The 22,126-nt window shown below is 38.6% G+C and overlaps 1 protein-coding gene across 1 annotated transcript in view; it reads left to right on the top strand.

Moving 5' to 3' along the window:
- Positions 1 to 2,603: 2,603 nt before the first annotated feature.
- TFG (TRK-fused gene) overlaps positions 2,604 to 22,126 on the top strand; it is a 19,795-nt gene continuing 272 nt past the window's right edge. Inside the window, exons 1-8 of the mRNA XM_009891655.1 lie at positions 2,604 to 2,708; positions 4,824 to 5,032; positions 11,565 to 11,648; positions 12,586 to 12,732; positions 14,213 to 14,380; positions 15,026 to 15,166; positions 19,480 to 19,569; positions 22,068 to 22,126. Coding sequence (XP_009889957.1) covers positions 4,849 to 5,032; positions 11,565 to 11,648; positions 12,586 to 12,732; positions 14,213 to 14,380; positions 15,026 to 15,166; positions 19,480 to 19,569; positions 22,068 to 22,126 — 873 coding nt within the window. The 5' untranslated portion in view covers positions 2,604 to 2,708; positions 4,824 to 4,848. The remainder of the gene's footprint in view (positions 2,709 to 4,823; positions 5,033 to 11,564; positions 11,649 to 12,585; positions 12,733 to 14,212; positions 14,381 to 15,025; positions 15,167 to 19,479; positions 19,570 to 22,067) is intronic.

The following is a 22,126-nucleotide window of genomic DNA, read 5'->3' on the forward strand; positions in this document are numbered from 1 at the left end:
GCGCCTGAGGGAGGCTCACACCGCCCCCCCGGCCTCCTCGGCCTGGGGAATCGGGGGTGAGGGCTTGCAGAGGCCTCCCTTCCCTCCCTCCGCAGGGAGGGTGTTCCTTTGCTCACCCAGCCTCTGTCCCCATGGGAGCCAGGGGAACTGCAGGCTCCTCGTTTGCCGGCGGGGAATGCCTATGATTTTTGCTCCCCCTTGGGTCGGGCCTGCCCTTATCGGAACTGGAGAGAAGCGAAAAGAGCGCTTCTGCTTTCTGCTACCTCCCCCCAACCCCGTCTCTCCTGGGAAAACTCCCGTGGCTCCCTCGAGGGGGAGGGGTTGGGGGGCAGTGCTGCGTGGCCCTCTTTCTGTGTGCTTCACCCTGTTGTTCCGTGTCCCTGTTTTGACAGAGGAAAAAGCGAAGCGGGAACGCCTGTTCTTCCTTAGCTTAGGCAAGGCTGGTTTTCTCTGTTGCAATACAAAAAGAGTAGTGAGATCCAACATGGTTATTACATCATGGCTTTAGGAGGGATCCTGAAGCGACTGGCTTAGATTGGACAGTCACTGTCCTCATGCACCATTTAGATTGGCGCATGATGTGAATAGCAAGTGAGCCAAGAGGGGAGGAAAAAACCGGAATGCATGTTGTACACCAGGAAGGTTAGAAAGATGTCGGTTTGATTCACGTGAAAAATAGTCTGTCTTAAACAGGAAGACATTAATGGTTTTTTGTTTGGTTGTTGTTTTTCCCTCAAGAAAGTAGATGCTGTGATTGGTTCTACTAAAAAGCTCATTAGTGTGCATTCTGGATGTCTTCTGTGAAAAACTCTCTCAAGGGAGTCCTCCATTCAGCTATGCCATGGTGTGGGAAGGAAAGCTTGAATGTTGTGTAATTCAATAATTAGAACAGTTCACATAGGTTTTTGTAACAGTTGCAAGCAGTTGTAGTGTTTAGAATCTGTTTCTTAAAACCTGGGCACCTTCAAGCAGAATTAGGACAAAAAAAAAGTGCATTTACATGCTTTCCTGTTACTTTTTTGTAATTGTTGGTAGACACACAGTGGATTTCTGTAATGTTTGTAAATAAGACATTATAGTTCTGTAAGTACATTACAGTAGCTGGTTTTCTTGCACAAAGATACAAATGATGCATTCAATTTGTTGGAAGGCCACAGGAGCTCAGGTGTGTCCACCAAAATGTGTATCTTTAGGAATTACAGATGAGGTCCATTCTTACTGTTACCAGTTTCTAAGTAGCATACATTGTAATGCTAAAGAAGCAAAACCGGTGCCGTTTAAACAACATGAGATGGTAGCTAAATGAACTTTCTAAGTTAAACCACACTTGGATGCATTATCTGTATCCCATATTTGTCCATTGCAGTGAATTTTACCTGGAGCTGTTGCAAGACTGGGGTGAAAGCGGCACCCAGTCATATATTACTCATTTCATAAAATGTGAGTGAGGAATCAGAGAAGTAGTTTCTTAATATGTCACAACAGTCTTACCCTCTCCCTGTCAGGAGTGAGTACAGCCTTTTTTAAGGGTGAACATTGCATACCCAGGATGAGGGGAGCAACTGCCAGCTTATGGGAACCAGAGAAGGGCTTTGTCCATTCTCTGCAGTTTGGTTGTTCTCTGCTTCTGTCCTGTATGTCTTGTTCCTGCCCATTCCAGTTTACTTTCAGTTGAATTTAAAGATGAGAGCTGGGAAGCCCAATTTCCTGTAGAGAGGAACCTACTTTTTCTCTCTGGTTAGCAGCAAATCATCTAAAAATCGGATCCTGTATGTTTGAGATTGACCATGTGCGGATGAGAGATAAGGAGAAGGGTGCTGAGTAGGGTGCACCTGTCGGGTGGGAGGGAGGAGCACAGCTATGTTCTCCATTGGACGGGTCTCTATACTAAATCATTGTCTTGTAGCTCTGGGCATTAAACACTTGTGTAATAAACAGGTGGACTGCATGAACTTCAGGCAGCTCATCACATAGGCTTTCCAGCAGAAAAAGTGCAATCTTCAGCTGAATTGAGGGAAGATCATATTTTTAAGTGGTTGTGTATTTCTGACTGCATTTCCTTCTTCTCGCCCAGTTTGGCGGCTCTTCCTGCCTTTCCTCTCAGTAGTTTGTCCTAGTGCTGTGCAGTCTGCCCTTGAAGACACATTACTTAATGTCACAGAGGCTTCAGCCTTAAGCTAAGAAATAGACTTCTAGGTTTTTATACTGATAAATCAATCAAAGTTTATTTCTTTAACTTAACTTGGGATTTTAAGGTGGAGGCCATACAAATGAATATTTTGAGACTGCTAGGGAAGATCACTGCTCTGGAAAGGAACACATTACTGTTAAGAATTCCTACATGCAGTTACAAAACTTAAAAATAAACTACTACTATGGAATGACAATTCATGTTCAAGATCTGTTTTAGTTGAACTTCGAACTCTACGATACTCAAAAGTGTAAATCTGTTGTTACATTATGGATAAAACAGTGACTTTTTTTTAGTTGAGTGTGTTCGTTAAGGTGTTCTAAAGTGAAAGATTGATGTGAAGTCTATAATTCTAAGGAAGTGTGACCATAAATAAATATTTCTTTTTTTTTTTTATTTTATTCTGATGCAGCTTCCTGTTTTCTGCCACTTACAGTGCATGGCGGCTTATCCTAATTCTGTGCTGAAGTGAGGTGGGAAATCTGTACAATAATCCAGCATCAGTAAGACAGACAAGGTAATGATAAACGTATGGTTTTGGAAAGGAGGTGAAAGAAGACCTGTGGATGGACGCTATTTTATTTTTTTAATGCTTTAAATTTAAAAAAAAACCAAACAACCAACTTCTGCAGAAACATGTGCTTTTACAACAAACTTAAAGTGTTAATTAGACTGAGTGCCTCCAGTTAAGACTCCAGTGTTGCAAAACATGAATAATGCGTTAGTGAACATTAACAGTATTATAAATGTCACTGTTTTATTATAGTGTCTCAGCAGCAACCTGGCTGTGTTAATTGCAGGTCCATTTTCTCTGCAATTAGACTGTATCCACCTACCTCCTGGTATGTCTGATTAGGAGAATGAGTTTTGTTGAGTATTTGATTGTCTTTCTTTAGCCCAGTGACATCACAAAAAAAAAAAAGGATTTGCATGAAATATTTGCTTTATATTAAGTTAATTACCAAAAAACCAGAAATTTAATTACAATCCAGAGATAGCATCATACTACATCTTTTTAATGCAAAACAATGCCATTGAAACAGTAGAGTTAAATATATTTAGGTGTATTAAGGTATTATTATTATTAAAGGCTTTAGTTGAGTGTCTTGTTTCTCTGGTAGGAGAGAAGTAATTTTCAATGTAGTACTTTAAAAATAGACTGACCAAAGCAAAATTAATTTTTCTCACAAAGCACTATGCTGTAACGTCCTTAGAGGTAAGGGAGAAATATCTGCATCTCTCTCGCGAGAATTCTTTTTGCACAAGAGAACGAAGAGCATGTTTGCCTGCATGTGGCTTTGGAAATGTCAATGTTGATGTTTAGGGCTTCCTGCTTTTCAGATCTCTGGTATTTGTACTTCAGATGATAAGATAACGGCTTCTTTAATTGCTCATCATTCCAGATCTGTTGTTTTGGACCTGTCCAAAACAGTGAAGAAAGAAGGGGACATTTGACTAGCTATCTAGATCTTTTTCTCTTTTCATTTGCCTGCTCAGTAACTTCTTCCATAGTTTCTGTTTTTCTTTTAAACATAAGGCCTTTGTGTGTGTTTATAACAACAGATATGCCTCATACAAAGTGGTAATTTTTAAATTGTCTTATATAAAGTGTTAAAGATATAACTCTGAAGTATGTGCTGTGAACTGCTTGGACACAGGATGGCTTTGTTGCACTTGCTTTTAAGTTGGAGCAGTTGTTCACCTCTCTTAAAGCAGTGAGAGTAACTGACTGTTCTGACCATGTATATACTGCATAACAAATCTGTGGCTCTGAGCCTAATGAGTAGCTAATATGTGGTCTGTTGAGCAGCTTTTAAAAATCTAAAATTTTGGTTAAAACATCTCAGTCAAAATTTAAGAGGAAAGATTTTGTATCTTACTTTCTGGAGAGAAACCCTCAGTGTGTTCTGATCGTTCATATAATAAAACCAGTGTTCAGCTCTTCATTTATTTGTTCATTTGTGTATGAAATAATGCATGATTCAACTTGATCCCCTTAATAAAACCACCTTACCACCTATAATCTTTCAAAGATATTTTGTCCTGGCAGTATTTTCTTGAATGGGGGGGGAAAAAAAAGCACCCTTTGCTGGTTACCATATGGGGGATGTGAAAATAATTCAATAAGGTGATAATGTAGCCAATGTAATGTTGTAAGGCTGAGAGCATTTGCTACAATTTCACTTTCCCTGAGAGAGAGGTATACATGTACCTCAAATGCAAATCCTAGGGGATATTATTTCCTTTATAGCTTTTTTTCTATGAGAGTTTGCAGCTGATATCTTAAAAAAAAAAATAAATTAAATTTCCGAATGTCACACATATTTAAAAGCTGTCTGACCTTTTAAAAATCTTTACTTTTAAATTCTGAGCACCGTCAACTGTGGTAACTGTTGATTTCAAGTGTTTGGTCTTACAGACTTCTCTTTGCCTGTGAGATCAGTTAGTATATTGTGCACTTAATTGTTTCAGAAATTAGTGCATCATAGAATGTGTCTGAGAGAGGTTTTCTGGAGAGCTTCCCAACAGTAATGCTTTCCAAAGGTGGAAAGCTTCAGAACTGTCTTCATATACATTTAAGTAATGAACAGTTTAGTTTTCTAAAAAGTTTTCAATGTTTTGTTGTTAACAGGTCTGCAGGCGATAAGGAATCCACCATGAATGGGCAGCTGGATTTAAGCGGGAAGCTGATCATCAAAGCTCAGCTTGGGGAAGATATTAGGAGAATTCCTATTCATAATGAAGATATCACCTATGATGAATTGGTGCTAATGATGCAAAGAGTTTTTAGAGGAAAACTTCTGAGCAATGATGAAGTCACAATAAAATATAAAGATGAAGGTAAGGTTTAATTACTACTGTTGAGGTTTAATTACTGCTGTTGCTCTGATATGATTTATCTAAGCACAGAAACTGTGACGTTCACCTCTTCAAAATTCTCCAAATTCGTTGGCAAATGCAAGTGATTTCTCGTGAAATCATTTGAATCAGACAATAGAAGCTGTATCTCTTGTGGTTATCCTGCTTAACACAGTATTTCCTCTAGTTTTCCTGAAATACTAGCTATCTAAAAGTTCATTTTTTGCTGTTGCAGGAAGCTGATGCTATTGCACGTTTCTCTGCTGTCCACTCATTTAACTACTTTTTTGGTGTTCTCAGTGATAGAGCAGGTTTCAAGGTGAGGGGTGAATAAACTTGTATGACTTAATGCAAGCTTGATCTATGTAGTAGTAATTCTTGATTGTGTTTTCCTCCATCAGTAAAGATGAGAAGAAACTTAACATAGACTACTTTTAATAACTATTTCAGGTTTTCTTCTGTGTGACAGTTTGGATCTGTTGGGCATTGGTTGTACATAGTTTGTTTCAAAGAAAATCTCTATCATTAGTGCTAAACAAATGCAACCTTAAGAAAGAAGTCCTTCCACAGAATAAATAAGGCCTTGTTTGAGATGCGTAGAAAGAGACTTGTGGTTCCAAGGGTTTTTCCGCTTTGAGTGTCAGTGTGGGGCATGGATAAGTTACTTAATTTGGGAGAGAAGGATGGCATTCATAAAATGAAACTCAGAATGAAGTGATAAAATCCAAAGTCTCTTGGTCAGGTCAAAGACTATGTAATAATTATTCTGGTGTACAGTAAAAGAGCTACATTACTGAAGCATTCAGGTTCATTTTTCTTAATAGTACTAGGAAACTTTAGCACTGTCTATGATACCTAAAATGTCAAATAACTTTTGTTCTTACATCTAGGCAATAAAATTTCACTTTGAATTATCCTGAGACAGTTTTGTCAGGTTTATGAAGCTTTTGAGCTCATCAAAACAGATATGCAATGTAGGGCTAATATTTCGGGTCTTGATCTCTAGTGGGAGAGAGCTGAGTGGATTTGTGGTGGTTTTATTTTTCCCTTTATCACATAAACAATTTTGGTTTTCTTTCTGGAATGGGAAGGGTGAAAGGAGATTAATGGGTGCGTCTTCATTAGGTTAAAGCTTCTAGTCCCTTTTTATGCATTCTTGCCTGTTCTTTAACTATCACAGAATCACAGAATTTTCAGAGTTGGAAGGGACCTCCAGAGATCTAGTCCAACTCCCCTGCTAAAGCAGGATTGCCCAGAGCACATTACTCAGGACTGCATCCAGGCGGGTTTTGAAAATCTCCAGAGAAGGGGACTCCACAACCTCCCTGGGCAGCCTGTGCCAGTGCTCTGTCACCTGAACTGTAAAGAAGTTTTTCCGTGTATTGGAACGGAACTTCCTATGTTCCAACTTGGGTTCCAGCTATAGTTCTCTGTTTTGTGTGCCTCTACACTTGCCTTTTTTGAAGACGATAATGGTGTATGGTGGAGTCTGTAATTATGGTTTTGTTTTGTATTTCACAGCCTAGAGGCCTAATTTTATCTTCTATCTCAGAATGTACTTCTCCACTGTGACGTGAAATTTCTGTATATGTTATCCTAGATGATGATCACTACTAAGAACATTTAAGCAGTGTTAATATCGGAGGAAGCTGCAAATGATTAATGAAAAAGTTAGTAGAACCAGGCTTCAGTTTGATTGTCATATGAGGACTTTGGTATTCTAGACTTTGTTTCAATTAAGATAAGGTTCTTTAAATTTATTTCAGTCATTAGAAACATTGGAATATATTCGTTCTAGCTATTTCCCTTTTCTTATTTATCCCTCAAAACCTGGAGGAATGCTTGTCTTCATCTTTTACAAAGTTCATCTAAGATTTCCACTACTTCTACAACTTCATCTGGGTACTCTCAGAATTCATGTGCACACTCCGAGGGTTCAGAAGAATGTTTCATCTGCCCCTCTTGGCTTTGTTTCTTGTTGCTGTAACATGTGAAGCTAGTGATCTTCAGGCCTGGATATGGGATTTTCTGCTTAAAATTTCTGCAAAATTTTGTGGCTCCATCAAACTGTCATGGTCCTTGAAGCGAATACATTTTGTTTTTTTCAAACTTTTATGCTAGGAAACTTTAAATTCCAAGCCTTCTGTCTCTGGATTTGTGGACTAAGATAGTCAGAAGCATATTCCAAAGTTATATAATGCTTTTATTAATTACCAGGGAAAAGAAGTTTCAGTTTGATAACTGCCTTGTGGAGTAGGTCTTTCAAACTTTGAAACTAAGGAGATTGCTCTACTAGGTGTGAAATTATTTTTACGTCCTGCTTAAGGTTTTTGAATATGTAGTAAAACCCAATGTCTGACACCCCCCCCCCCCCAAAAAAAAAAAAAACCAAAAAAAAAACCAACCAAACAACCCTATGAGGAGTGCCACCACTGAATTTATATGAATCAAAGAGTAGAATTGCATCTTAAGCACACCATGTTAGTGAGTTACATCACATGCTAAATCCCCCAAGGAGTCAATAATAGAAATGTTACTTCTTTTTACTTAAAGTTAGGCTTAAATTTAAAGCTAGAGTGCCTAAATGTGAGAATGGCCTTTTCGTTCTTATTCTTCATTACCTTGCAGTAGAAGCTGATGTCTGTCTCAGAGCTGATAATGAGTTTCTAACTCAGTGTATGTAGTCAAGGTGGTGGGCTAGTCAGTAATGTCTCTACTTTTGGGTTTAAAAGGGGTAAATTTACTGAAGTGAAGGAAAACTGCATTTTTGGGTGGTGGGCTGTCTTGTTCCCCGCCACCCCCCCCCAAATCAAATGGGGGGAAAGAAAAAAAGATATATACAAGGCTAGATAAAGCTGGTAGATGAGGAGGCATAGCTGGCAGGGCCAAGGTTAATGAGGCAGATTTCTAATGTCTTAAACATTTCCGATTTCTTCTAACTTCTAATGTCATAAAAATTAGAAGGCATCATGATGATGTAGAATTAATGCTAAATGCTTTCCACTCCATTGGTAATTTAAGGGAGTCACTAGCCTGTACTAAAGATAAAAAAAATAATTGTAATTGGCATAGGAGGGAATATTTAGGGTACATGGGATTTGCAAGCTATGCCCCTTGTAAAAACTGGAAAAGTAAGCTTTTGAAATAACAAAATTAGAGAAAATAAAGGAAAGTCTATTTTATTCTTCAACAGAAAATAATTAACATTGTATATTCTTATCTATATAGTCATAGCAGGAATTAAGCTTCATAGACATTCCTTAAAATGAAAAGTTTGTTTGATAAATCTAATATACTTAAATTGTCAGACTTTTGTATGGCTTGACATACACATCTACCATATAATCCTAACATACGCACTACTGGTTAATAACATGATGGCTGTTGATAGGAATTGTAGAACTGACTTTATACTTCTAACAAGATTCTGTACTTGGTGCTTTTCAGCCTTTTTTTCCTGCTAGCAATTTAAAAGCAAAACTCTAATCGTTATTCTTAACTGCCTTTAACATAAATATTAAAATCGGTTAGGGAGAATAAGATGGAATGTTCTGGATTTTTTTGATTTACATTAATCCATGTAAACCATGTGTATTAATACAAATTTTCATTTGGCTATGCAGGATAAACTGTTCAGAACATGCACCTTTTTTCAGGCAGTGAATCTGAGTATTGACAGAAAAGCATTGTAAGATAGTCTGTCAATGTTGTGCACTGGCAAGAGAAGTAATAATTTATCCTGTAAGCAGGAGAGTATGGAGTAGAAAGGCTTTGTGTTAAGCACCAGTGGATTTTGGTATCAGCATTTAAGAGAGGATACTGGAAAGCTGGTTGGAAGTGTTTGAGTTGGAGGAAAAAAGCCACACTTTACTGCCAAAGAGAAAGGACTGTTTAACTTTATGAAAGTTACTTGTTCAGTGTCTGATTCTATAAGCCTTGTTATGGATCATAATAGCAAACAGGGACACTTTTACCTTCCCCTTGGCACTGGTGAGGCCCCACTGGGAACCCCGTGCTCATTGTTGCCCCCTGCACCCCAAGCATAAAAGACTTGGAGAAACTGGAGAGGGTGCAGCAGGATGCTGTGAGGATGGTGGGGGGCCGGGGGCAGGTGGCCTACAGGGAGCGTTTGAGGGAGCTGGCCTTGTTCAGTGTGGTGCAGAGGAGGCTGAGGGCAGGGCTTAATAGCAGCTTCCGGCTAACAGTGGAAATTGCAGACCATTGAATCCCAACTCTTCTCAGTAGCACCAGATGGAAGCAGTGATAAACTGCAGTTTGAGAGGTTGAGCCTGAGTTTTGGCCAGGAGGGCAGTGTGTCACTGGAGCAGATTGCCTAGTGGGGTTTTGGAGCCTCCATTCTTGGAGACTTTCCAGTCTCTACTCAGCAAATCCATGACTGGTATTGCTGTCAACCAATGTTTTTTGAGATTGTCAAACTGCAAAACTGCAAACAGGACATAGGATACCAAAAAAAAAAATCTTTGGAGACAACAAGATTTTCTTCAGGAATGCTTGCAAATTATTTTATGTCATCAGTTTGTTAGTATTTGTAAGATTCCTTGTTTATTTTGTTAGGAAGCAACTTCTTTGAAGACAGATGGTCATTGTTAGGTGTTATTAATGGTACTGTACTAAGAAAAGCTTCCATGGCAGAGGTGTTACTTGTAGTCAGGGTATGACAAAATTAGAACGTGTAGTTTTTAGAATTTTGAGGTTCTGTTTTTCAGCTTGCCGTCATATGTTTTATGACTGTCTATACTGAAGCATTAATATTTATTTGAAATTTTTAACCATAACTTTTATAGAGCTGGCTCTTTATGTCACCAATGAATAAGGAATACCTCAGAAATTTTAGGCAGTAATCTGTAATTAAAAACATGTTTCTGTGTCTATCCACAGAGCCTCCTTGTAACAGTGTTTTAGGGAGGAGCATTGGTAGCCCGGAGTCAGCTTTCTCCCAGGCTGTGTGTTATTTGTCTAACGTTGTTGCTTCTGAAGGTGAAGCTTCACTAGAGAGTGTCTCATCTCAGTTCCTGGTAATCAAGGTGTTCTGGAAGGAAGCGGTCCTGCTATCCCTTCTCGTTCCCTCTACCAGTACACACATTTTCCTGATAATGCGTTCCCACTCTTTTCTTTTGCATTGCCTAATTTGTGTTCATTTAATCTATTAATATATTAATAATCTGTTGAATAGTTAAAACAGCAGAAAATCTGTCCTGCCAAAGACAATAGTGTTGTTTCATCTGTGATCTTGTCGAGTAAGATGTTATGTGATTGTCTATTATCTTGACTCAGGTTAAAAACTGTGAGAGACCAGACTTAATGGGAACTTGCTGTCTCTTTCGGGGATTAATAGGCTTAAAGGTGTTCAATACTTTATGCATAGCCCTTTGTGTCTTAAGAGTAAAAGATCACATACATTTCTTACATAGTTTCTGTGTCTGATGGTTCCCAGTGGGGCCTCATTAGGATGCATCAGGAGTTCCTGTGAAATCTGCCATCCCCCCCAAAAAATGGCTAGGGGTTGAGAATTCATGTCAAATGCCTGGTTTGAGAGAAAAGTTTTGTTCTGACAACTTTGACATCTTTGTATCTTCATTCTGATTTGTGGGTTAAGGCTGATAGGTACTTTCACTGTTCACTTTTACACAGGAACTTTATTATCATTCCCTTGTTGAAAATCAGTCTTGTACATTAGTGTTCTGAGTATAACCCGAGAAAGCATTCCTGTCAGTTAAAATTTTCCCTAGTTCATGTGCATGTTTCGTTTTTTAAAAATTAAATCAGGATTGGCTTGTGCTATCTATCTTGACTCTCCTGTCTGTTGATGAACAGTACAGTTTTGGGGCTACTTGAAATGAGCATATAACTTTTAACTGGCAGCATCATTCTTTCTGATGTTGGCCTTTGTGAACTCTCAGCTCTGTTATTTCATCCTGTATGCAAACATAAAAGAATGATGAGCTATATGGAACTTTGAAAGGGCTCCCTTCTGGAGCCAGTCATTTTTCTGTCTTACCTTAAAAAAACCCTACACACTGACTCTCATGCTAAAATAGTAAACGTTTTTGTATGGTGTTATGTACAAGTCTAACTTGTTGCTTTGTTGTGATATGATTTCATAAAAACCCTGGGTTTGAGGGCTTCATTTTTCTTGATAAGTGTTCCTAATTCTAGAAATAATTCTTCCAACCCAAGTTACTTTAGATGCTTTTTAAATCAGCAGTGTATTTCTCTGATTTGTAGCTCAGGGAAACAAGGCTATAAGCCTTACTTAGTAATGATGGAAAACCTCTCTGTTTACTACTCCTACATCTTCATTTTTCACATCCTCCATATAATGAGGTATCGTACCCTTTTTGTGATAGTGTTAATTGGTACCTTTTTTTCTAGTAGCTTCAGAATCAAATAGAGAATGTTATTTTTTAGTAATGAAGTAACACTTCTGCCCTAGCATGAAGTTCAGTAGTCAAAAAGCTTTGATTTTAATCTAATGTTTTCATGTTCTTTGCAGATGGAGATCTTATAACAATTTTTGATAGCTCAGATCTTTCCTTTGCAATTCAATGCAGTAGGATACTGAAGCTGACATTGTTTGGTAAGTATAGAGGATTGTTTGTATTTTTCTTTTTCTTGTTTTTTTTTTTTTTTTAAATAATGTTTCTTAAAGTTCAGGCAGTGGGCTTTGCTGGAAGGTATTAAAATCTTCCAGTTTGTCACCTCAGAAGGATGAAATCAGTAAGTTAAAAACACTGGATTACTACAATAGCTATTTTCTCTCTTGATGTTTCATGTGACATCTGAACTTGTGGAAGCTGAAACTATTTCTTTTTATAAGATTGCTTAAAATATTTGGCATACACATATATATTTATGGTCAATTGTGTTTTCTTAATGTTATTTTCCAAGTTATCTTCTACTCTTCAGCATTTGTGGGGTTTGCTTCACAGGTGCGTGAGAAATTTAAGATGATGATAAACTTGCAGTGTTAGTAGTACACTGCCAAAAAATAACATTAATTGCTTAAAGTTGAATAGATTTTAACATTTATCCTTTGGCCTTTGTATAAAATAGTTCTTTATTTTCAAACTACTGTTGGTAAATTAGCACATAGTTCCAACAAATAGCAAGCAGCCTTTAATCTGAACACTGACTTTATTCATGAATTGCAGTGGTGTTGTGTATGCTGCTTTAGTTCTAAAGGTACCTTCTAAAGAGACAGCTTTCTACAACCAAGTATGATATTTGTATTGTTCAGGTTATATTCATGGAAATGAGTAAACAATGCAGAAACTTTACTGCAGACTTTACTCTGCAGTGGTAGTACTGTGGATTATGCTGAACTGAGATTATATTAAAAGAACAGTAGGCTCTAGAGTGAGTTCAGTTTGTGTTGACTGAACTGTGTCACTTTAAACTCCACAGAGGATGATGATGCTACAAGCAAGTAAAAGTTGGGTTTTTTTTTTTCTAATTTTAAACTGAATGTCAAAATGTTACTGCAGTCTTAAATTTATCTAATTGCTGTTTTGCAGTGAACGGACAACCAAGACCCCTAGAATCTAATCAGGTGAAATACCTGCGTCGAGAGCTGATAGAACTTCGCAATAAAGTCAATCGTTTACTGGACTGTTTAGAACCACCAGCTGAACCAGGGCTTTCCACTAATCTGCCTGAAAGTGGTAGGCAGCCTGGCAAAGAATAGTTTGCTTTGATGTGCAGAGTTGTGTGCAGTTTAAAAAAAGTGAAACGTGGAGGTTTGAATATTGGTTGTGATCGTTCTTACTTGTTCCTTGATGGTTCAGAACTTATTTTTTAATGCATCGTTTTTTTCAGAGGTAGAATTTTTATTCAAATTATCTGGAGTAAAGCACTAAATTAACTTCGGAATAAAACTTCAAAGTCTGAGTTTTTGTTTCAATGTATGAAAAAGCTGTAACTAACACTTGTGAGTCACGACAAGATTTTGAGAGGGCTTTGAGCTGAATTAATATTTTTTTGTTGCTGAAGAGTTCTTGCTCTAATCTGAGCACTCCCACTGCTTACATTGGGCTAGCTCTGGTGCTTATCTTGTCATGTTGCTAAGCAAGTTTGAGTCACTAAAACAATAAAAAGCAAATACAGCAAAAATTATATCCACTTTTTTTACCAGGTTAGGAAATTGAATCCACACATTTTGAGCTCAGACCAGCATCAGAGCTGTCTCAGGGTAAGCAGCACAAGGGTGCAGATAAGGGTGGGAAGGGCAAAATGGGGGAGGAAATCTTATTCTGCCAGTTTTCAGGCATTGATCTCCTAGCTTAGGGCTGTTGCACTGTAAAAACTATACCTCTTTGTGCTTAACTACAGATTTTGGGTAGGCTGGACACAGAAAATAATGACAGAAAGTCATGGAGTACAGTGTTCTGAGTAAAGAGATGAACCGAGAACTCCAGCCTTTCTTTTACAAAATGCCGCTTTTGTATTTTACGCTTAGAAGTTTTATTGGTTTTGTTGTTTAAAAGGTCCCAGACCCTGTTTCTACAATATTTCGGTATATTTCAGTGGAATTTCTAATTTCAGTGGAATACTGTGGATTCTGGTTATAAACCATTTGGAAGGAGTTAGGGTGATGATCTTGGAGCGTAAACAAAATTAGCCAGTCTAAACCCTATCTACAAGCGTTAGTTTTTAAGACAAAATGTAGCACTCTACTAGGTAGGGGATTTCTGAGTGATTCAGTGTTACTTGTTACTGCAAAGAGACAAACTTCACCTATCAGCTTAGAAAGAACTTGGGGAGAAGGGGATAGAACAAAACAAAAACTGCAGTTGATAAAACACTGTAATAAACTGGAACTTATCCTGTAAGTTTTCCTAATTTTGAATTCTCTGTTGGCAAATCAAACCAGAAGCGCGATCCTTGTACCTTTGAATTTAAGACAAAATGATACATGATACTGATACTCCACGGTGTCAGTGTATCTTTAAGTAACTGTGCAATGAAACCTAGGCTTTGTGATTCAGCAGTTTCAGATACACTACTGATTCATCAAACATTTCAACAGTTAAATTTTTTTTTAAAAAACCCACAACTATGCAATTTTAAACTTGCTGTAGTACAATATATATGTATGATGGAGTTTCAGTTCTCAAATTAATAACTGGGCATTTTGTTTTGTAGATGCTGTAGATGGTAGGGAAGAAAAGCCTGCTGCTGCTGACTCTAATGTTAAGCCATCTACTCAAGTTATAGCAGCAAGCATGTCTGCATTTGATCCGCTAAAGAACCAGGATGAAATCAGCAAGAATGTCATGTCAGCGTTCGGCTTGACAGATGACCAGGTGTCAGGTAAGAATAAGTCTTATGAAAAGGAAAGCAAAACCTGCTTTCTTCAGGTGCTAGCTAGAATATTTGCAGAATTGTCAAAGCAGACAATTGCTTTTAGTCTGAAGCCTGACATAACTTGTCTGGGAGTGCGAATGTAACACATTCCTTGGCGTTTTTCTGATCACATGCTATATGACTGTTGGTAAAACACTGTTCTCTGGGCCCATGTGGGCCACAGTAAGGCACTAGTGCCCAGTTTCACGCAGCCTTGCACCTTTGCTCCAGGTGAGAAAGAACAAGTACATAGGTGCATATTCTATCCAAATGTGGCAGGTCTTCAGTGTATGTGTGCAAGGCTAATGCTTGAAGATGTGGAAAAAACATGTTGTCACACAGAGTTTTATCCCACAAATGGGTCAGGTTTCACAGAAGGATGAAATTTGAGTGACCTAGAGACAGGTGGAAAATTTGCACAAAAAATATTTTCAAAGGAAAGTTTAGATGTGCAAATATATCTAGCTTTAGCTTGGGCACGACACTCAGATGTAAATCTATGGAAAACTGGAAAAATTGTTAAAAACTTTGCAAGGGAATGGTCTTGTGTTAAGCTTTTTTAATTCAAACTCTGTTCACTTCACATACTATATTTTGTTCTTGCTCCTCTAGGACCACCCAGTGCCCCTGCAGAAGAGCGATCAGGAACACCGGACAGCATTGCTTCCTCCTCTTCTGCAGCCCACCCACCTGGTGTTCAGGCACAGCAGCCACCGTACCCCGGAACACAGCCACAGACTGGTCAGGTGGAGGGTAAGCAGCAGGTTTTTCTACTATTTAAGATGGGAATTATGGTGTCTGAATCTGAGCGATCAGTAGCAAAGACTTACAGTTAGCAGACCCAAAGTTGATAGCAAACTGCAAATTCATCTGTGCCACAAGGCAGAAATTTTTTTTCCTCACATGCTGTTCAATATAGAAACAGCAGGTGGAGCAGGAGCTTTATTAAAAAGGGTTGGTGATGTAACATGAGGCGGCTTTTCATCCTACTGTTTTCTACTTGCGTCTGTGCTCATTATACTGTTGGCAGATTTATATACGCTGCTCTTCAAAGCTGTCTGAAAACCTTAATTCCTATCATACCCTGTGTGTTGTGTCAAGCTTTCACTCAGCTAACAGCTTTTTCGCTTGTCTACTATGAATTAAAAATGTTGTTTACTTGTTGTTTCAATCTAACAATACTGCATTGCTTCTTTACTATGTATGGCTCTGTGCTAGTCAGGTGAAACCTTAGAAGTATCTCATATGCATTGTAGTTTTCCTTTGCAGCCCTTGAGAGCCTCACTTGGCTCTGCTTTAAAGCTTAAGTTCTTAACTCTCATATTCAGATTCCTTTGCACTATGCCCTTTTACATGTTATTTGATTTCTAAAAAGAAATGTATTCAGAGGTTTGCTACATTTGGGTATCATTTTTCTATTGATATTTTCTAAGAGCACAAAGACTTTGGACCTGCATGGTTCTGGATGAAACTCTCTGGAAGGACTTGCTTTGGTATTTCTACCTCCGTACAAAGTACAATATAAAGTGGTTTCTGTGTTAGTGTAGAAATAAGTTACAGCCCTCTGCTGCTTTCTGTGCTGACATAATGCTGAGGTAAATGTCAGAGGCATTATTGAGGGTGATGACAGTATCCACAGTCACTTGGAATATCTTGCCTGAAGGGCATCAGTAACATTTTGGTTGAGCAGAGTATTTGAGCAATTTGTAGTTAGGAATAATATTGAAGCAGGCATGAATGCTCTTGGTTGCAGTGGAGTGATATCAATGAGACAGCAGGAGACATATTTGTCGCTTAAAGATATAACTGTTTGGTGTTTGGGTGTAAGTTACTTTTGGAAGAAAGTGCTTCAGGTTCTTCTGTCAGCAGCTAGAAAACTTAGTGGTCAAAAAATATACTCCCAGCTATTGAACTTGTATTTCATGAATTTAGCCTCTTTACTTATACAATAAGGTATGAGTTTTTAAAGTGCTGATGTTGAACTAGAGCTGAAACAAAAAAGTGAAACACTTAAAAGCACTAGCAGCAGTAGGTTGGAATCCCATATGGCTGATAACACCAGGGAAGGGAAAAAGTACTTGCTTCAGCAAAACTCATCTTACTTAGGGAAGAAGTTGTCTAGCTTTATGTATCAGAGTAGATGTAATGGTTTTTCTAAACTTGGGTCAAGAAAGTATAGTGGGGTGGGGTCTTTTTTTTTGTTTTTTTTAATCACTGAACTGTGCTATACCTTTGCCCAAGTCCTTTTTTTTTTTGCATGTAAATGTACAACAGTACTAATTATGAAGGTTTTGGTCTGTAGTTCATGCAGTTTTTATTATTGCCACTGAAATATGTTAAGTATAGATTATATTTTATTCACTCTATGGATAAAATAGGATGGGTCAATTCTTGGGAGGAGATCAAAAGTCATTATTGCACCTTGTTCATCAGAAATACCAGTGGGAGTGCTTATGCTGTCTGTTGTACCTGTATGGTAAAGAGCTATCTCTTACCAAACCTGGGTAATGTATGTGTGTTTACCAGCTTCTCAATTTTTTTCATAAGCTGAGTTGCTTTTATCCGAAGTATCATTTTCTAAAGACTTCTCTTTGAAACATGGAGTAGCTTTCTGTACTTCACTGTTTGGTAGCACCTCAGTCCAGTGGTAATTTGGGGACCTGTGTTGTCCTGTCTTGCTCTCCCTTCTTGCACTTGTGCAGCCACGTAGAGAACCTATGCAGGGCTGTGGCCCAGCCAGAACTTTGGATACGTTTTGATGGTTTAAGTTTTCAACAGGATTGGCTCGCACAAATGGCACATGTTCTTGTTAGAAACTAGTTTTAAAACTAATTTAAAAACATTAGTTGACTTCTTAAAAAAACAAAACACCCTAAGAGATGCTTCCCCCCACCTTCTCAGTACTTTGAGGATATAAGTAAAATGGTGATGCCAACCACATGTTAATCATCCTGGTACATCAGAGATTATTTTTTAATGGCATTCTTTGCCAATAAACGATGTTGATAATTATAATTGGTTATTAGTTATCGTTATTTGTGAATACTAAGTCACCTCACCTCTATGTGCAGATACTAATGAATGGCTTGCCTCCCTTGATAAAGTTTTAAGCATTCGCTAGTTTGAATTAAATCAATACAGCAAAGAAGTTTCAGTATAGTGCTGTCTTTTGTGGCATGCCTGTGCTTTTGTACCACTAAATCCAGTTGCTGAACACACATGGGAACCAATTATGTACAGATGTGGACATGTTTTTTGTCTTTGCTAAAACAGATGTAAAAGTTCTTTCATGTAAGGACTTCATGGTCTTCTAGGGAAGAGAATGTTGGGTGACTATATACCTATTTGGTCGTTTTTCTGAATCAAGATAAAATGGCTGTTTCAGTGCACAGGAACAATGGTAAATGCTGGCAGATCCTTGACTGCAATAAGCGCTAAGTACAAAACCAGACACTGATGCTGTAGCTCACTTGTTTTCAGAGTAAAATCCAGTGAGAGGGAAAACTGCGTGTTTAAGGACCCATAGGATCCTTGACTGCATTCCTGGCTGTAAACTTAGAATGTTTTCTTGAACGGCACTGGAACGCGTCTCTGCTCCTCACTAACACTTCAACCCTGGTAAAGACAGCAAGTCTTCTCAGAAAGCTTTGGAAAAACTCCATGCTGTTTCTTTCCTATCCCTTTACTTGCCGTCTCCAGCAGGTGCCAGTGTAGTCTCTGTGTTAGCCTCTAGGCAGTCTCCTGGTTGTTCTCCCAGAACTTCCCTATAAACAACGGAGTTTAAGAAATAAAACCCATGCATTCTGAGTTTCTAATTTGTAATTATCAAGCTAACAGGCTTAAATTCTCTTCAGACCTTGTGTTTGGCACTCTTTTCATCCCACAATAATTGCATACCAAATATATTTTGAATGACTGCACCAATATAAAATATTTTGAGCACCTGAGTGTGAATGTAAAATACTGTTGCTTTAAGCTGCGAGTACTGCAGAGACAAGAAGAAATAAGGAGTTCTGCTAAAGCAGCATCCACAGGGTTCTGGGAGGACTTGGAGCAGAGCTGAGTTGCTTTTGTCTTGTACAATTCAGAAGATATAGCTTACAGTGTATTTATACAGTCTGCTGATCTTTGCAGAATGAATAATAGTACAGTAACACTTTATAATAGTGAAGTTTCCATGTCTACTCCAGTTCAGCTACGCTTTAGTTTTGGCAGATAATTGTCTTTGTTCTTTGACTGTGCCTGTTATTAAATTGAAAAACAGCAGAAGCATAAAGCCTAAACAGGGCCCATAGGTTAAATATAAACAAATATTCTGCCTCTTCTTGCCAAGAAATTGGAAACAGTGAATTTAGGAAAAAATAGCATTTAATTGGAATACCCAAGCTTAAGAATGTATGGTTTTGGTTTTGCTTTAGGGTGTATAGCCCTGGGTCTCTTAAGAAAACTTAGCTTACAGCAAGTCAGATACTAAAAGATGGACGACTTATCTGGAAAATGTGGTCAGAATAAATAATGTATCACTCTGCTTACAGTACTGTGATGCAGAAATGGTCTTAAAAACCTAATACAAACAGACTGTCTGAAGATGTGTTTAACTTTCGAAGTACTTTAATTTACAGTGTAAATCTGTAATGCTGGCAGATCCTTGACTGCAATAAGCACTAAGTACAAAAAATCTGGAGCACTTATCAAGACACTTAAAGATTCCTGCTCTGTTACCCACCAGAGTAGCACTAATTAGGTGCGTGGTTTCTAGCATCCTCTGAAAATGTTAAATAGTAAGCCCCCTGTACCAAATCAGCACTATTTATTCTATGGGAGTTAAACATCATTTAATCTTCAGAATGGCATGGTTTGGAAACTAAAACCTGTAGATTGGGTTCAGCTGGTAATTAGGTAGAACATACTCAAACTTCACTGTGTTCAGATTTTTTTTAAAAAAAGTTTTACATGTTGTGAGACGGTTTGTTTCTGGGATTTTAAACTGTTAGGATGTTGTTCACTGTGTGTTTATAATGTAGCTAGGGTGCTGGGCTTCAACTAAATAAGTTTTTAATCCATAGGTCAGATGTACCAACAGTACCAACAGCCTGGTTATCCTGCTCAGCAGCCGCAGGCTCAGCCCCAGCAACAGTACGGTATGCAGTACCCAGGTAAGCAGCTCTCAAGCGGTGGTTTAGCTGTAGAACCTCTCCTTCGGTGCCTGGTCCTGTGAGCTTCGGTTCCTGAACCTGTGGGCAGGTCAGGGCGCTGAGCAGCCCGAGCACCTGTGGTTCTGATGGGAACTGGCATGATTCAAAAATCACCAGTAAGACAGCACTGTAGCTGTCTATATTTTTAGTACGTAGTTGGAATTCTGGTACCTCAGTCCTACTTGATTGTGACCAAAAGCAGACTTCGGTATTAATCAGCAGAATGCACTGTTAGAAAGGCAGGCAAAATGAATCACCTGAAGTATGAGCAGTCTTCAGGATTAACTTCTGCACCCTGGGGATTCTAGCAATTAAGAGACTAAACCATCCTAATTTAGCTTCCTTAAATATTGGAGGTATATAAAGATGGCCCCTATTTCGTCAATCTAGAATGATCTCCGTGTACAAAGTTTAGTGGTGTTCACACTGATCGTAGCTGTTGTTTAGTAAATCGTTAGCTATTATAAATACTGTAATTTCAGGGAAACTTTCAAGTGATACGTTTTTTCAGTTGTTGATTTTGCTGATACCTCAAATGAAGGTGGCAGTAGACTTTTAGCAGAAGAACATTTTAGTGCATTAGTGGGTTATGCACAGTCAAATATGAAAAGCTGGCTTTTGCATATACCCAAAATAAACTTGACTTCAGAACTTTCGGTTATTTACTTTAGAAGCAGCTGGCATCTAGTAAGGCATAGGATATGCTAGGAATCGTAATCCAGCTAAAGTACAGGGATGAACCTATAACAGCTGATTCCATAACAAATTGCAAGTTGTTGAATACTTTTAGAAAATGATACAAAGCATTTGTCATTCCTTGTTTTACAATCTTCCTTAAACTAAACAAAAGATTCCCGTACCATTAAGCGACTCAGAATAGAGCCTGTATGGCCTTTTTTTGGGTGTGCAATATATACAGTGGGAGTGCATCAGTTTTCATGTAAATGAGAACACTTGCAGAGCTTATGAAGAAATTCCATGTTTATCTTGGATACGAACCCTAGAAAACTTGGAACTGAAGGTTTGTGCCTCAGCCCTTGTTCCTGTGCACTGTGCAAGAGCTGGTTGATGGGGTCACTTAAATGGTGTCTTGTTCTCTGCAGATTTCTCACCCCCACATTTGTAATTAGAAGACAGTGACAGACTTTCTGAAGTCTAATTTCAGAAGAAGTAACAAGCCTGTTGGAAGTAGAAGGGTCGGTCTGACTTTCTGTAGGCTTAAAAACTGAGGGAGGGGGGAAGTGTCCATCTGCTTTCCAGCCATATTCTACCATCATCTAATTCATTATTTTATGGGAGAGGTTCCTGTGAAAGCTGTAGTGAAATGCAAGTTCTGCACTCTAATCAACAACATCTTCAAGTAAGAATGAACCACCACCAAAATTGATCTGGGGCTCCTCTGTTTCTCATAACTTATTTCATGATTGACCTAATCTTTCAGAAACAGTATTTTTTATTATTTTTTTTTGAGGGTCTTTTGGCAGCAGCCTTTGAAGAGCTTGACTCACAGGACTGTTTGGTTTGCTGTTGTTCCCATGAGTATTGTCTCCTTTCAAACCCATGTCTCCCAAGAGCAGGATCCAGTCCTGCTCTAGTAGATCTCCTAGGCAACAATGTGGTTACTTGCTCATGGTAGTAAAAATGGACACTTTGGAGGTTTGTCTCATGAGTAAATTTTGACCCCAGTTTCAAGGTGAGTTTCAGAATTTACTCCAGTGCATTCTTCAATCCTTACTCTTTCTGTTTAGGGCTGTGCACTTTTAATAATTTGTGTGTCTGGTGTTTAATGCTGACAGGATTCCAGTCACTGGAGAGGTTTCATTGCAAGTAGCTGCAGGTGTGTTTCATGATGGATAAAAGTAGCTATTTCTCCATAAAAGGACTTTGTGTCATTTTAAAGTCTGCAATAAGAGAAATTCCTTTTGGAAGCTGGTTTTACACAGAAAAATCAAGTTGGGACATGTTTAAATGGAAGTTTTGTACTTAAGTATTCTGTTCTGCACAACTTTTTCATATTTAACCCTAAAGAACTGAAACCACCTGATTTAACCAAAGGTATGACTTACATTAAATCCTGATGCTATTTTCATGACGGTTTGGTTTTGAGTTTTTATTTGGGGTAAAAGGTTGCGTTTTGCCTCATTTGCCAGTGAGGGCTTTTTATTTTTCACGTGACGTGATGGTGAAATACTCTTTGTCCTGTTGTTGTTTTTTTATTTGTCGTCGGTCACAGGAAAACTGTTTTGTACTATTTTCAGTGTTGCTGCGCTGCCACGGTCGTGCAGCAGACCCCCGGCAGCGTGCTTAGGTGAAAGGCAGCAAAAACTCGCAGTTCGTCCTTGGTTTGCTGCTTCTGTGCTTACTGCGTCGGTTGGTGCTTCTCGCGGTAAACAAACAAGCGAACATGTGCCCTTGGTTCTGTGCCGCCTCTCACCCTGCCTCGCTCTTTGCCTTTCCAGCCGGCTACAGCCAGCAGCAGCCCCCCTCGCAGCAAGCCCAGCAGTTCCCGGCCTACAGC

The sequence above is a fragment of the Charadrius vociferus genome, unplaced genomic scaffold (assembly GCF_000708025.1).
Source record: "Charadrius vociferus isolate BGI_N301 unplaced genomic scaffold, ASM70802v2 scaffold329, whole genome shotgun sequence".
NCBI lineage: Eukaryota > Metazoa > Chordata > Aves > Charadriiformes > Charadriidae > Charadrius > Charadrius vociferus.